At 35.9% G+C, this 13,886-nt stretch overlaps 1 protein-coding gene across 11 annotated transcripts in view; it reads left to right on the forward strand.

Annotated features, from left to right (window-relative positions):
• The window catches only part of KDM4C (lysine demethylase 4C), a 254,076-nt gene that overhangs the window by 134,071 nt on the left and 106,119 nt on the right, over positions 1 to 13,886 (forward strand). For all 11 annotated transcript variants that reach the window (XR_008447639.1, XR_008447641.1, XR_008447640.1 and 8 more), the window contains one exon: positions 2,320 to 2,431. Coding sequence is in view for 8 of the 11 variants with exons in the window: in XM_054053462.1 (XP_053909437.1) it covers positions 2,320 to 2,431 (112 nt within the window). In the remaining 3 variants the exon portion in view is untranslated. The remainder of the gene's footprint in view (positions 1 to 2,319; positions 2,432 to 13,886) is intronic.

Consider the following 13,886-nt stretch of genomic DNA (forward strand, 5'->3'; position numbering starts at 1 on the left):
ATTACATCATTTTAGTAATATATTCTTGATTTAATGAAATGTGAATGAACATGTTTCTAATGAGACTTGATATCCATATTAAAGCACTTAAGAATATGCATGATTTTAGTCAGATGCTAATTTGAGCATATTTTGAAGTGTTCAAGCAAGAGTGAGAATTTGGATCCAAAAGCCAAACGTTTCTGGTGCTTGCTTGTTAACATATTTCTTTCTGATTTTGTATATCTACTAATTTCACTTTTTATCTTTGAATCTGAACTGTCAGCAACTATTCTCAAGCAATCCTCATGTTCACTGCCTGCTAGTATGAGCGAAGCCATCAGCTCTAATTATTCCTATTGACATTAATTCCAGATTATTGGATATGAGTGCTGTATTTGATATCATGCATTAGTGTTTCAAAAAAATGATTTTTACTGAGTCTTAAGGAGAGTTAACAGTGTGCTTGTAAAGTGTCAGCAGAATGGATTGATTCTGAGAGACTTGCTGTCCAAGGACAGAATGTATCGTGTGGAAGCACATGGTAATTTAGTTTTGGATTGATGCCCTTTTCTGATGAAGAAATAAATGAAGCAAAGCTGAGGACCATCTCTATGTCCAGTTACGTGGAAACAAAATTTGCTTTCATTATGTTGTATTATCTCACACATTTTATGAAATCTTACGGACTTTTTTGCTATAGTTGGAACTGCATGAATAGTATTGAAATTGGAGACAGTGAATCTTCAGGACATGGCTGTAGCAGGATAAAACAGACTGTATGATTTCAGGGTCTGAAACTTGCTATTCTTAGATTTTGGAAATGGTCTAGGGAAAAAATTCTTCTAATGAAAGGAATGTTTATAAAAAAATTAAATAATAGCTTTAGTAATGTTTTCTCCTTTCACTTACACTTTTCTCACACTTATTTTTCTCACAGTCTTTTTTTACTCTTGCTGTTCTGCTATGAAGGATGGACAGCTTTGACTTTTGAAGCATAATGAAAAATTAAGCTGTTGTAGTAGTCGTTGTAGCTTCCTGAGTTGCGACTTCAATCTGAGTTCAGCAGGGAGAGACAAGGAAATCCACTGCCAGATTGCCAGACTTAGTGGGAAATACATTTTAGAAGCCAAAGCAAAATCATGCTGACCCTTTCACTGAACTAATGATATTTTTGCTGTGTTGTGAGTTTGAATAATCTTGGCTCCAGCCCTTCCATGTAATAATAAGGAGCACTGTAAACATCTCAATGTTTTAATCATCATGTATTAGAGATTATATTTATCTCTTTGCTTGCCTTTAAGCCATTTATATATGAGGTTTCAGATATTCACCAGTATAATTGCACACCTTTTCTTTCTCTTTTATTCTAAGTGAAGAAGCATGTTGTACAGAAGCAATTAAAAAGTCTGATTTCCTTTCCCTTTTTACTTGATTGGTACTTTTTCTAGATCACAAATCTGTCTCGTGCTTTAACTCCCATCTTTCTCCCTATGCTTATCAGAGTAAATACAGTGTTGTTTTGTAATTTACTTCCCGATTTATATTAGTAATTTTCAGCTCTCAAATCAGTCAAGGTGCATGTGTATAACCTGCTAGATTAGAACGCTGAGGTGGAGAACGCTGTGGTTCACAGGAATTGTGTGAGACTCAGTCCTTCCCACTCTTCTACCCGTGTGCTTGCCCTTCCTCTGCTCCTGAACCCCTAGGTACTATCAGCAGCTGGTTTACGTCACTATTACCCCACCAGTACTAAATCTGAAGTTGTAAAAGCTACACTTCTATAGTTTGTAGCACTGGCTTTAGTTCTTGAAGCTTGGATGATTTCAAGGGTTCTTGAGGAAAAAAAGAATTTCTTCATGTGAACTTGTTAATTGCATATCAAGAGCTCTTAATTTCTTATCTCAATTCTAGATAATTTTTTACTTCCTTATGAATTTTGTACTCTTTCACAAATGAAGTCAGGATTTCTGTCTCATTTTCCCAGCTGTGGTTAGTGGCTGTATTGTACATCTGGTTCTGCAGAATTGTTTGGGCTGTTCTTCTTCTCAAACATCACACAAGCAAGCCAGGATTTATGCTTTTTAATTTGGGAAGGGCTGCAGTAACTTATATTTCAAACCATTTGTGTTTGACAAAGATTGCTTTTTTTAAATTAAAATATGTATGCTGATTTAGAGACAAGTGTTTTATTGGTACACTAAAGGTGCTTCAAGTACCCTGATAGTATTTACAGAGTTGACATCTGTGCTTGTTTACAGAAGAATGTTTTTGTTCATCAAAATTAAAATCAACTTTGCAGAATTACATACTAAATTAGTTGTGTTTTTCACTTTTTAGCCAGCAGAAGTTGAAAAACAGAAAATATCTAAGAGTTGGCGTCATCCACTAAGTAAACCCCCAGCTAGATCTCCAATCACTTTGGTTAAACAACAAGCCACTAGTGATGAAGGTGAGCGTACTATTTAATATATTTTTCTGATGATCTTTTTCTGTCTTTATGAGACCATATATGAAGTCTGACACAAAAAAAAAAAAAATCCCAAGGCTAACCCTATAGTGTCAGAACCAGGAGTGGGAGAGGAGATACAAAGAGGTGCTTATAATACGTGTTCTAACCTTGTAGTAAAAATGGTCTAAGAAAAGATCTCTCTAATAAAGGGAATATTTTTAAAATTTTTTAAATAATAGGTTTGAGCCGATAGCCTTGGCTCAACTGATTGCTTCACTGATGAGGAGTGGATGTGTGTTCAAATATAGACATTCTCTTACCTGCAATAGGAAAATGTTGTGTGTGTCAGCCTACAATGCTTTGTTTGTGAAGCAGTTCTTAGCTAATAAAAACATCACTGTGGTTGAGCACCTACCTTATTAGCCAGACCTGAGTCCCTCTTCCCAAAGGTCGAGTCGGTGCTCAAAGGAACACATTTTTTGTTGGTAGGAGACGTGAAAGCAAAAATGACAGATCCTCAGCTTTTCAGAAAATGATTTGCAGAATCACTTTGAACGTTGGCAGTATTGTATGCAGCTGTGTGTCGACTCAGAAGGGAACTATTTTGAAGGTGAATTAGCTGATTTTCTTAATTTGTTAAATTAATGAGACTGTCATAAAACTCCTTTTTTTTCCTTTTTTTTGTTGGACTTTATATTTAAGCATTTGCAAAATGAAACAAGGTGAAATAATTAATTTCTTTCCACATGGGATACATAAAAAGTGGGGCCACAGAATCCACAGACAAGTCATATGCTTTTTGGCTGTTCTAACAACATTGGATCTGCCTTTGCAAAAACCTTTGAACAATAAGATACCATTTAAAGCAAATATATTCACCAATCAAATACTCCTTAGGAGAACTCAGAGTAGTTGTTTTAATACAGTAAACTTCGATAAAAGTGACATAAGTGTCCTTCGAATACTAGTCTTAGGTGTAAGCTGTAGTTCCCTATATTGCATTAGAGCTACTTTTTTTTTGTTGTCTGGGTTTTTTTTGATACACATGGGGCGTTTGGGAATCAGTGTCTTAAGATACTATAGTTCTCATTCCAGAAAAAGGCTACATGCTTCTGAGTATCATCAAAAACCTATCGAGACTCCTTAGACGTCTTCATTTCCAAGCATTTGTTTAGCTTCATATGGAAAGAAGTAACACACTTCCCTGTAGGTCACTTTTAGTCTATTGCTTTGAAATAGTAATTTAAAAACTAATTTTGGTGCATCTGTTATCTGCATGTCACACATCTCTATATATGCTTCTAAGTATATCTAAGTAGTGTGCAGATTTTCAAGCAGTGAATAGTGTGCAAGATGTTAAAAGTAAGTACTATATTTTCACAAACCTAAAAAGAGATGGAAGAACGTAGTTCTATTTTTAGACATTATAAATAACCTTTGTGTATTAGAAAGCGGCAAAAGGTGTCTTCTCCATTTCCTCAGCTGAACAGTTCTTAGCTTTTCTTAGATCAGTTTTGTGCTTACTATAAAGTGTCTACAAAGGAACTGGAATGAAGGTAAATGGCCTTCCGGGGAATGTGTAAGACTGGACTTCTGATTTGGCATTTAGGTATTTTAAGTAATTTTTTTAAATTTTATTTTAATGCTGAGTAGTGACCACAAAATTCCATTGTTTAACTTAACTGCATAAATAAGAAGTGTAATGTTAGGCAATCATTTTGATTACACTTGTCCAGATCTTCACTGTAGATTGCAGATGTGCATCTTCTTGTATGCTCTGTGGTACTTTCAGGCACTTCAGGCAATAGAATGAGGTAGGAATTGAGAAGCATGTCCATTAATAATGATGATAAACAAGTGATAAGTAGAACAGAGTTCTGTACAAAAGAAAGAATTAAATAATTCTACAGCTGTGAAATCTAATGCTCTGTAACTAGTTACCGCTGTGATCAAAAATATTAAAACAATACTCAGAACTTCTCAGATGCTCCTTTTGGGAGCTCACTTGAGTGCCTTAAGTATAAGAGCCACCATCATGTGCAGACTGGCTACAACAGTAAAGAAATTTACTGAAGGTAGGGATTTGCTTCTCTGAAGAAAATATGATTTACTCAGCAATTACATATACAGCCACCCAAAGTTCATGAATAAAGGTACTTTCTTCTATTGTATGTGGCTTGTGAAGTTTATCAAATTGCACATTAAAAGTATGCATCAAAATGGAAAACAAACGTAGTCCTTTTTCATATCACTGTAGCATTTTAATTCTGTAACACACAGGGTTTTCAGGTACTGTTCTCCAGAATCCTCAGTCAGCTGATCTCCCTAGACACCCCCTTGTATACTCTGATACTCTGTGTAGTGCAGAATGAAGCTCATACTGTGTCTGTGGCTACAGGTCTGGTTACAGCTGTATGATGAATGCTTCAGTGTTTGCGTGCACTTTGTGGCTGTATTTTGCTTGAAGCTCTTGTTTTATACTCTGAAGTGTTATAAGAATCTTACTTGGCTTACTGATTCGCCCCCCTCCGCCGTCCCCTTCCATTACCTCTACTCAACAGCAGCTGGTTTTTATAGCTACAGATAAACTTTCTTGGCTTCAGAGAGAGACTACATGCCTGTTAATTGATTATTCTTCTTGTAACGAAGGAATATTTGCTTTCAGTTAGCACCAATTTAGGCATTGTTGAGCTGGGTGCTATAATTTTAACTGGTCCCTTAATCAATACATCTCCCTCCTTGTTCCAAGCCTAAAGTCTTCTGTCTCACTATTTTGGCAAAGCCATTCTCTCTCTTTTTTCTATCTGACATGGAGTTTTGCCAGGCACTATACTTCAATTAGTAGTTAAGCATCTTTCTGAAAATTAGAGACAGCTTAGGCCCATGATCTGTATCATATATAGATATGTTTGGATACCTTGAGGGCTAGACAGAGTGCGTTTTAAGAAAGTGTTATGATAATTTTCACAAGAGGGATTGTATTAATATTAAGTTTCATCTAGTAAAGTAATTAAAGATTTAAAGTGGTACGTTGCAGTGAAATTGCTCTTTTTTAATTAGAAATTATATTCTTTTGCCTGCTTTTGCTTTTTTAACATTATAGTTATAACAGTGTAAAATTCCTGTTTTAGCATGGATTATGTGTGATATAATCTGTCTAGAAGGTGATGTGACGACACTGGTTTGCTAATCTCAAGGATTCTGCTCTTTGTCATTTCGTAGTTGTCAGCTGTCCAGTTGTCTTAATGTTGTGTGAAAGTAGCAGCATCCCAGCAAGAGGTCATATAGCTTCCGATCTTGCTGCTTTACATGACAATTGTCCTTTCAGCAGATAAGTGTGTATTTTTGTTAGGAAATGAAGTGTTGTTTCAGGATCATTTGAAGTAGCTGTTAAGCACTTGTCTGCTTATTGATTGAAGGAAGTAATTAAGAGTTTTATTGGACATGACAGTTGTTCGAGTTTCCTAGCTGGAACTGGAATTTGATATTATATTCATGTGTCTGTTTGTTTCTCATTGTGATCTAATTTATGAGCATGCTTTTGTGAGCACACAGAAGAGAAACAATAGATTTGGGGTGAGCAGAATTCAAGACAGAGGCTGAAGAGGTGCTGGGGGAGGCTGGCAAACTAAAGACTCATTAGCATTCCTGGTGCTTGATGGCATGTGGGTTAAATTTCTGTGTGTGCCAGAATGAATGCCAGTCAAAGGGAATTTTTCTGATTGTGTTCAAGAATGTTTGTTTTCAGGCATCAGGGGAGTAATCAGCATCAATGTGCTAATGACTATGTTTCTCTTTATGAAGGTGCTACATCCATATTGTAAGGTTACCAGAAATATAATTCAGCAGGCATACTTACTCAGTTCTTCTCTATGTTTTTTGAACAAAAATTATGCCAGTAATGACTAGGATACTATAGTCTTCTGGAATTGTAATTTTTGAGCTCATCTATTCCTTTAAAAGAAGGATTGTGTATTGGTATATTAGTTTATATTTTAATTTATCAGGGCCCAGTGAAATCATAAATATAAACAAAATGGAGCAAGAAGAAGTTGTCAGCTAGTGCTGTAATGAAAAATTAAGAAATTGGGGCTTTATAGCTCATCTGCAAATCATGTCATTTTCCACAAGTTAGATAGTCTGTAGTCTTTTCTAATACAGATAATTTATATTCAAATTAATGTATTTGAAGTCTTTCGAATACTAGGGTTCTATTAGGAAGTTTCTGTGAAGAGACGTGATCAGTGGCCAGTAATAATATGAAGGCAGCGTTCTTTGACACTGTCAGCCATTTCAGAATCATAATTTTGCAAATAGAATATTATCATATTCAACAGCATGCTTAAATCTTAGCAGAGACTTTCTGGATTCACAGTACAGTCCTTTGGCAGAAATTAATTTTTTTTTACACAGGATCACTTGGACGTTGAGATTTGTGTTTTCTTTTTATCAAATGTGTGTGCTTCTTTATCTTTCTGTATGATCTAAATGTTTCTTCTACAGAAAAATGATTGGGTTAATTATTTCTTTGTGGTCTAATGGTGTTAATTTTTTATTTTTTACTCTCCCTGAAACCTTTCCTTATGTATGTCTGACTTCTGAGTCTCCCTTATTATGACAGCTTTTGTGGGATTAATGCCTAAAGGACTAAACAAAAAGAAGTACCAGTGGCTGGGGAATCAGTCCTAGAATTTATAGCTCAGGCTGCCAGTTTAGAAAAATAAGTGCAGCAGTACGGTGTGAACCGTATGTCACACTCAAAATACTAATAATTTTTATGTAATGAACCTTGGTCTACGCTCAATGCGGTATATTAGCTTGTGGTAATATTATTCTTTTCTATTTAATGCAGTTATATTTCTGCTCACTTAAGCATTAAAAAAGCAGATTCAGCAGAAGGAGCAAGCATACTGACTTTGGATGTACATTGATTGGTCCCAGAGATTTCTTTCCAGCAGTATTTGGGCATGCAATATTAGCAATTGTTTTTAGATTTAGGTTGACTAAGATTTCCCATCGCCCTAAATGATATAGTAATAGAATATAGATTGAATTCAATCAATGGGTTTCTTTGTGTTTTTTTTTAGTGTTTTAAATATAATTCAGAAGTTCAAATTCATTTTATCTTTGTTACTTTGTAAAGTAAGGAAACAGAAATAGAGGAGGCTATTGTAAATGGAAAGAGTAGCTTGGACAAGAGTATGATGAGTGAAAATGGCTAGTTTTACAGCTATGTTTTCCTTCTGCTGTGGCATAAAATGAAGCTTCTTTGGTTTCTATGCTCACTCTCAGCACCCTTTGAGAGAGGGTTGATTTGATATAAGTAGTCAAGCCATGTAACACATGTTAAGTAATGTCATAAATAGGTTAAGTGTGGTGAAATAGGGGAAAATTACACTTGTAGATGCAATAATGATTCTTTTGCTTCAGAGCTTGCATGTTTATTTTCACCACATTAGTATGATAATCTGTGGTATTGCTTTCACTCCTATACTGTATTGTTCTGGTTCTCAAGTGGAGTTTCATTTCCTTAAAAATACTTTGCTTTTCTTACAAATATGAGTTAATCGAGTATAAAATTTGCATTTTCCATACTTCATCATCTAGCACTGGGAGACACCAGCATTATTTACCACTTGCAGCAGTATCACTATGCTAGAAAAATGTGTTTCCTCTCCTTAGGTACCTACATTGCTTCTGATTTGTTTAAATTCTATTTTCAAGATTTGATTACTATAATTACTATAAAGTTCTGGCAGTTATGTAGAATGTGGTATCATGGAGACTAAAAAAAACTTTACAAAATGTTGGTAAAATCTTTAGTAGGTATTTAGGGAATTGAAGTTTTGAACGGTCAGCTGTAAACTTTTCCTGAATATCTGGCGCTCATGTCAACCTTGTGAACTATCATCTGATCTCCAGCAATGGCAAGAACTGACAACTCTGATTATTGCCGCTGTCTGCTCTTGTCTCTTGACATCTTTCACAAGCAGCACTTATCTGCTTTAGAGTGGCCACCTACAAATGCCGGGCTCTAAGAGGAGCCATTATTTTGCTTCAGAAAGGGAATACAAACAAATTCCGCTAACAGTTATGTCTTGTTTTCTGGACAGTGGCATATGTAGTAATCATTAAGACTCATTGGCCTCTAGATGAACTTTTCAACTCTAATTGTGCAGTTTTCTTAGCTTTAAACTATAATGTTTTACCTCTTAAGAGAGTGGATAGAACTGCAGTCTTAGGTACAGAGGCATGTATAATTTCTCATTATCAAGTGTGCCAAAATGAAAATAGATTTTCTGCTGCATTAATGCAGCCTCTCAATAGCCTTCTCAAGGGTAACTATGGAATCAGTATGCAAACCAGATATGACATTTGCAAAAGAGACAGATTTCTCTTCTGTAAGGTTATCTTCTGGAGTTGAGCTTTTGTTTCTACAAGTATGATCTGAAGAGAAACACAGAATATAATTACTTGCATTTAACAAGGATTATTTTCCTGAGGTATTGTTACAGAGGATTTCCTAATAAATTATCCTAGTTCTGGGATATCATAGTAATTTTTTTTCCAAATTAAAAAAAATCTGGCCCATGGAATTCTCATTACCTTTGTCAGAATCTGAAGCTGGCTTGTGAACCATCAGAATTGGAAGTGACTTGAATTCTCATGCCAATGGCGTTTTACCAAGTGCTTTTTCTTGGCCGACAAGTGTGTGTAATATCTATTTTTTAAAATCTACAAAATAATTACACTTAAGAAAATTATTCCAGAGGGAGTTTGAATGCAGTTGTTGTCTAGCATACAGAGTGTTTATGGGATGTTTGTTTTAATGATCTATTGGGGGACTGTAGCCTGAAGTTTTAATTTTTAATTCTAACTCTGCCATTGATTTGTCATGAAAATTTGGATGTGTGATCAAATCTTTCTGTTTTACATATTACATACTTAGTTTATGAAAATAGGTAACTACCCAAGGCCCTGGTTCAATGGAAAACTTCAGCACAATCTTAACTGAAAGCATTCAAATAACCTGGTTCCTCAAAATTTCACTTGTGTTTTGCACAGAGGCACTTCCACTGGAATGGTATGTTGATACAGGTTAGATTTGTGCTGCCTGAAACATTTAAAATAACCATAAAGTATGTTTTTCTCACTTGGTACTGGGTTTTGTTTCTAGAATAGCATAAACCAAGAGTGTATCTGTAACACTTTAACAGCTTTGAATACTTGGATATTTATTTTACTGTACAGTACTTGGCAGTATGGTCAATGAAGATACATTTTAATTTCTAAAATAAAGACATACCAAATATTTATATCATATCTCAGTGGCTTTTTTTATTAACAGGTAAGAGATGCCTGAAGATTGGGAGAAAGTTTTCAGTACTTTTCCATTGTTGTACAGATACGCATACTGACAAGCAGTTTGGGCAAGTTTTGTAGAGTGTCGTAAGAAGTAGTAAGAATTAGTTTGTATGATAGCTTGGAAAATTCTTATAAGACAGAAAGTAAATTGGGGGAAAAAAGTCTAATGCACACCTACTTTTAAATGGCTAATACAGTGCATGTTTTTAAACTCTGATGGGTGATTCATACATCTATGGACCGCTTCCATGTTGGTTATCAGGGATCATCCCTTAAGTTTCGAAAGGTTTGTGAGATATTAATTTTAATATATGTGAGCATATGTGAGAAAGCATTGAATCCTATGTGTTACACTGATTTCCATTGTTGACATCATATGCACCAAACACTCTGATAAAGATACGCATAGTCAGATCTGCAGGTTTCGGTAGCGCTTAATTATGTGAAATGAATATAAATTAAAATATGTGTTCTACGTTTGGAGATTGTTAGCTGAAATGAGCTTTAGAAAGTCCTTGAAACTAGTGGCAAACTATGGTGTTTTATTAGTAAAGCAGTAAGCATGTATGTGGATGGCAATAGCAGTTCCTAAAAACTCCAATCTAATTTTAGCTGTTGATCAAATCTTCCGGCTGGCAAATACAGTGACCACAAACATGTTGAATTGGAATGCAAATTGAAAATGTTTTTCATTAAAAATTGTAAAAAATTATATGGGGTAATGCAGTGGAGAAAGCAGCTTGTAATAAGTCTTTTACAATGCTGTGCATTAAGGCTTTTCAAGACAGCAGATGTCTGCTGGTCTTTAGCTTGTAGACTGTTCTTGCAGTGGTTTTGTACTGACAGCTATGTATCTTGCTGAGAGGCTATGCATTTTCATTTATTTCAGTTTTCATGAGTTGCTTCTTTGAACTAAATTATAAATATGGTGGCTATTCTTTAAACTTATGCAGTGTAAAGACAATTCTTACAGGTATAAGAACATCTCATATCTTTTGTGTCCTCATGTCCACATTTTAAATACAGTTGCTTGACTAGTGGTTCAACTTTGAGCTTGTATTTTGGACATGATAAGAATCTGTTTCTGGAGTTGCTAGATAGTAACTAGTATTTATAATAATTCTGTCTTCTCTTCTAAATGACAGTGGTCCTGTCTGCAGACACTCTTATCACTGCCTATTCTTAATCACAATGTAGGTTTTCTTTATTAGGTTCTTATTTGTGACTAACACCAAATCATAAAACATGTTTTTGCCAAAATAATCATTACTAATTTAATGGGTACCGCTCAGCCTCAGGAATATACTGCTGACTATGCCAGATAATGTCAGAATATAATACACTCTGGCCAAGTTCTTCTAGATAGTCTACTTGTGGAGGGTTTAATGAATAACACAAAATTTTCTTATTTGAAATTATTTGAAGTTACAAGAGCTTTCAATTTAGCAGAGTCAAACAGCAATGAACTTAAATCACAGTGAAAGTACAAATTATGTTTAGCAGAGTGTAGCAATTGTAATGTACAGTTCAATCCCAGTACAAGTACAAATTACATTTAGCAAAGAGTAGCAACTGCAATACGCAGTTCAATCACAAAACAAATGTGAATTTCATTATGGGACTTTTAATGATATGCCCAAGAAAAATCAGAGTATCCTAGTGTCTAAATGTGTCTTTCAATTCTGACAGATTGTCTTTTAAAAACTTTTTTGAACTCGGAATTTTTCTGGCTTTTCAAAATATTTTGAAATCTGCTACAATTCATGTTTACACTTTTTTTTTAATGTCTACTTTGTTTAACAAAGCACACCATTAGTTTCTTTTGTAAGCTAAACCTTACTTAATCCAGGAACTCTTGAGTTTAACCTCTAGAGCTCTGATTCAGGATGGCTATCTTTACATACAATTTTTCTGAGAACTAAAGTGCTCTTTGATAATTCAGCAATTAGACTCTTTAAACAAAAATGTATGTGAAATTTACAGTACTGTTACTGTACAGTACCATACAAGAAATCATATTCCTTAGGCAGTACAAGAAATTAAAAAGTTTACTTTTTCGTATTCTGCTATGAAAACTATGCCTTCCATTACTGGGAGAAAATAAACACAATTTCTGAAACTCAGTTTGCTGATATACTGCAGGAACAGTGAAGTTTTGAAGTTGCAAGTCATTTTCCCTGGCTGACTTTTTTTGTTATTATTATTATTTCCTCCAGGACATTTTAAGCTATAGATAATGCCTCCCAGGGCTGAGATTATGCTCAACTACCTGAAAAATAACAGATGCTGCTATACTCTTCATAGCAGAGAATACTGCTGTACAAAGCCAGGAAACATCAGTGGAACATAACCCCAAGCAGCATAATCATTGTTGAGACTGGCAAAAGCAAATTGTACTATATTAGCGTCTATGGCTTTTCACATCTGCTGGGTTAAATCAGCAAATACTGGCAACAGCCCATTCTGCAAATGGCCCAAATGTTTTCTGTCTGAGATTCTGAGTTTAACTTAGTAAGCAAAAACTGTTCAAAGCTATAGTGAGTGTTTGAGCAAATTTGCCACAAACTATTAAACCAATAACATTCATGAAATCATTTATTTCGTTCACTTGCCCACTTTAAAAGCAACACAATAAATGTTTATAAGTACTTTACTATAGATGGAGTCTCCTTTGTACCAAAACAGGTTCTGGGCTATAATTTTCCTTTTGTCCACACAGTTTGTTTTAGTGAATTGTTTCATTTTTCTGAAATGTGTAAAGGGAAACGCATAAAAACAATCACATTAATGAGAACTAGTATTTTCAAAATTATATTATGGATTAATTGATCCTTTGCAAATATTCTTTTTCGTTAAAAATATGATAGCAGAAACTAGTGTGGAATTTGGCATTGCTAATTACATTATAATACCAGTAGCACTGTGGTTGAATTATTGTATGATATAGTAAGGTTTATAACAACTGTTATGCATTTAAAGTCATTAATTGGCTCAGCAAGGGCTTCTGCTTTTCTTTTGGAAAAAAAGAGCATTTGATCTATCCTCTTAGGAGCCAAAATATTTAACCTCATTATGAGTTGTATGTGGTAAAGTAGTATGACAGTGAAGTGTTACCCTTGCAGTAAAGCATAGAATTGTAGAGTCATAGAATGTCCTGAGTTGGGAGGGACCCACATGACATGAGCCAGCAATGTGCGCTTGCAGCCCAGAGGGCCAACCGTATCCTGGGCTGCATCAAAAGAAGTGTGATCAGCAGGTCAAGGGAAGTGATTCTACCCCTCTGTTCCTCTCTTGTGAAACCTCATTGGAATTCTGTGTCCAGTTCTGGAATCGTCGACGTAAGAAGCATATGGAGCTGTTGGAGCGGGTCCAGACGAGGGCTACAAAGATGATCAGAGGGCTGGAGCACCTTCCTTATGAGGACAGGCTGAGAGAGTTGGGCTTGTTCAGCCTGGAGAAGAAAAGGCTCCGAGGAGATCTTATACCGGCCTTCCAGTACCGGAAGGGGCTACAGGAAAGCTGGAGAGGGGCTATTCATAAAGGCTTGTGGTGATAGAATGAGGGGGAATGGGTACAAACTGGAGAGGGGCAGATTTAGACTGGACATCAGGAGGAATTTCTTCACCATGAGAGTGGTGAGACACTGGAACAGGTTGCCAAGAGAAGTTGTGGATGTCCCCTCCCTGGAGGTGTTCAAGACCAGGTTGGATGGGGCCTTGGGCAGCCTGATCTAGTGGGATGTCCCTGCCCGTGGCAGGTCTCATACAGATCATTGCGTCCAGCTCCTGTCTGCACAGGACAACCCCAACATTCACACCGTGAACCTGAGGGCACTGTCCAAATGCTTCCTGACTATTGTCAGGCTTGGCACCATTACTGCTTCTCTGAGGAGCCTGTTCCAGTGCTTCACCACCCTCTGGGTGAAGAACCTTCTCCTGATATCCAACCTAAACCTCCTCTGGCGCATCTTCCTGCCATTCCATTGACTTCTGTTGTTGGGTGCCAGAGAGAGGAGGTCAGTGCTTGCTCCTCCTCCTTCCCTTGTGAGAAAGCCTGCCTTTTGGTATTAACGTATTTTTAAAAGCTGTTT

This window comes from Cuculus canorus, chromosome Z, assembly GCF_017976375.1.
Source record: "Cuculus canorus isolate bCucCan1 chromosome Z, bCucCan1.pri, whole genome shotgun sequence".
NCBI classification, from domain to species: domain Eukaryota; kingdom Metazoa; phylum Chordata; class Aves; order Cuculiformes; family Cuculidae; genus Cuculus; species Cuculus canorus.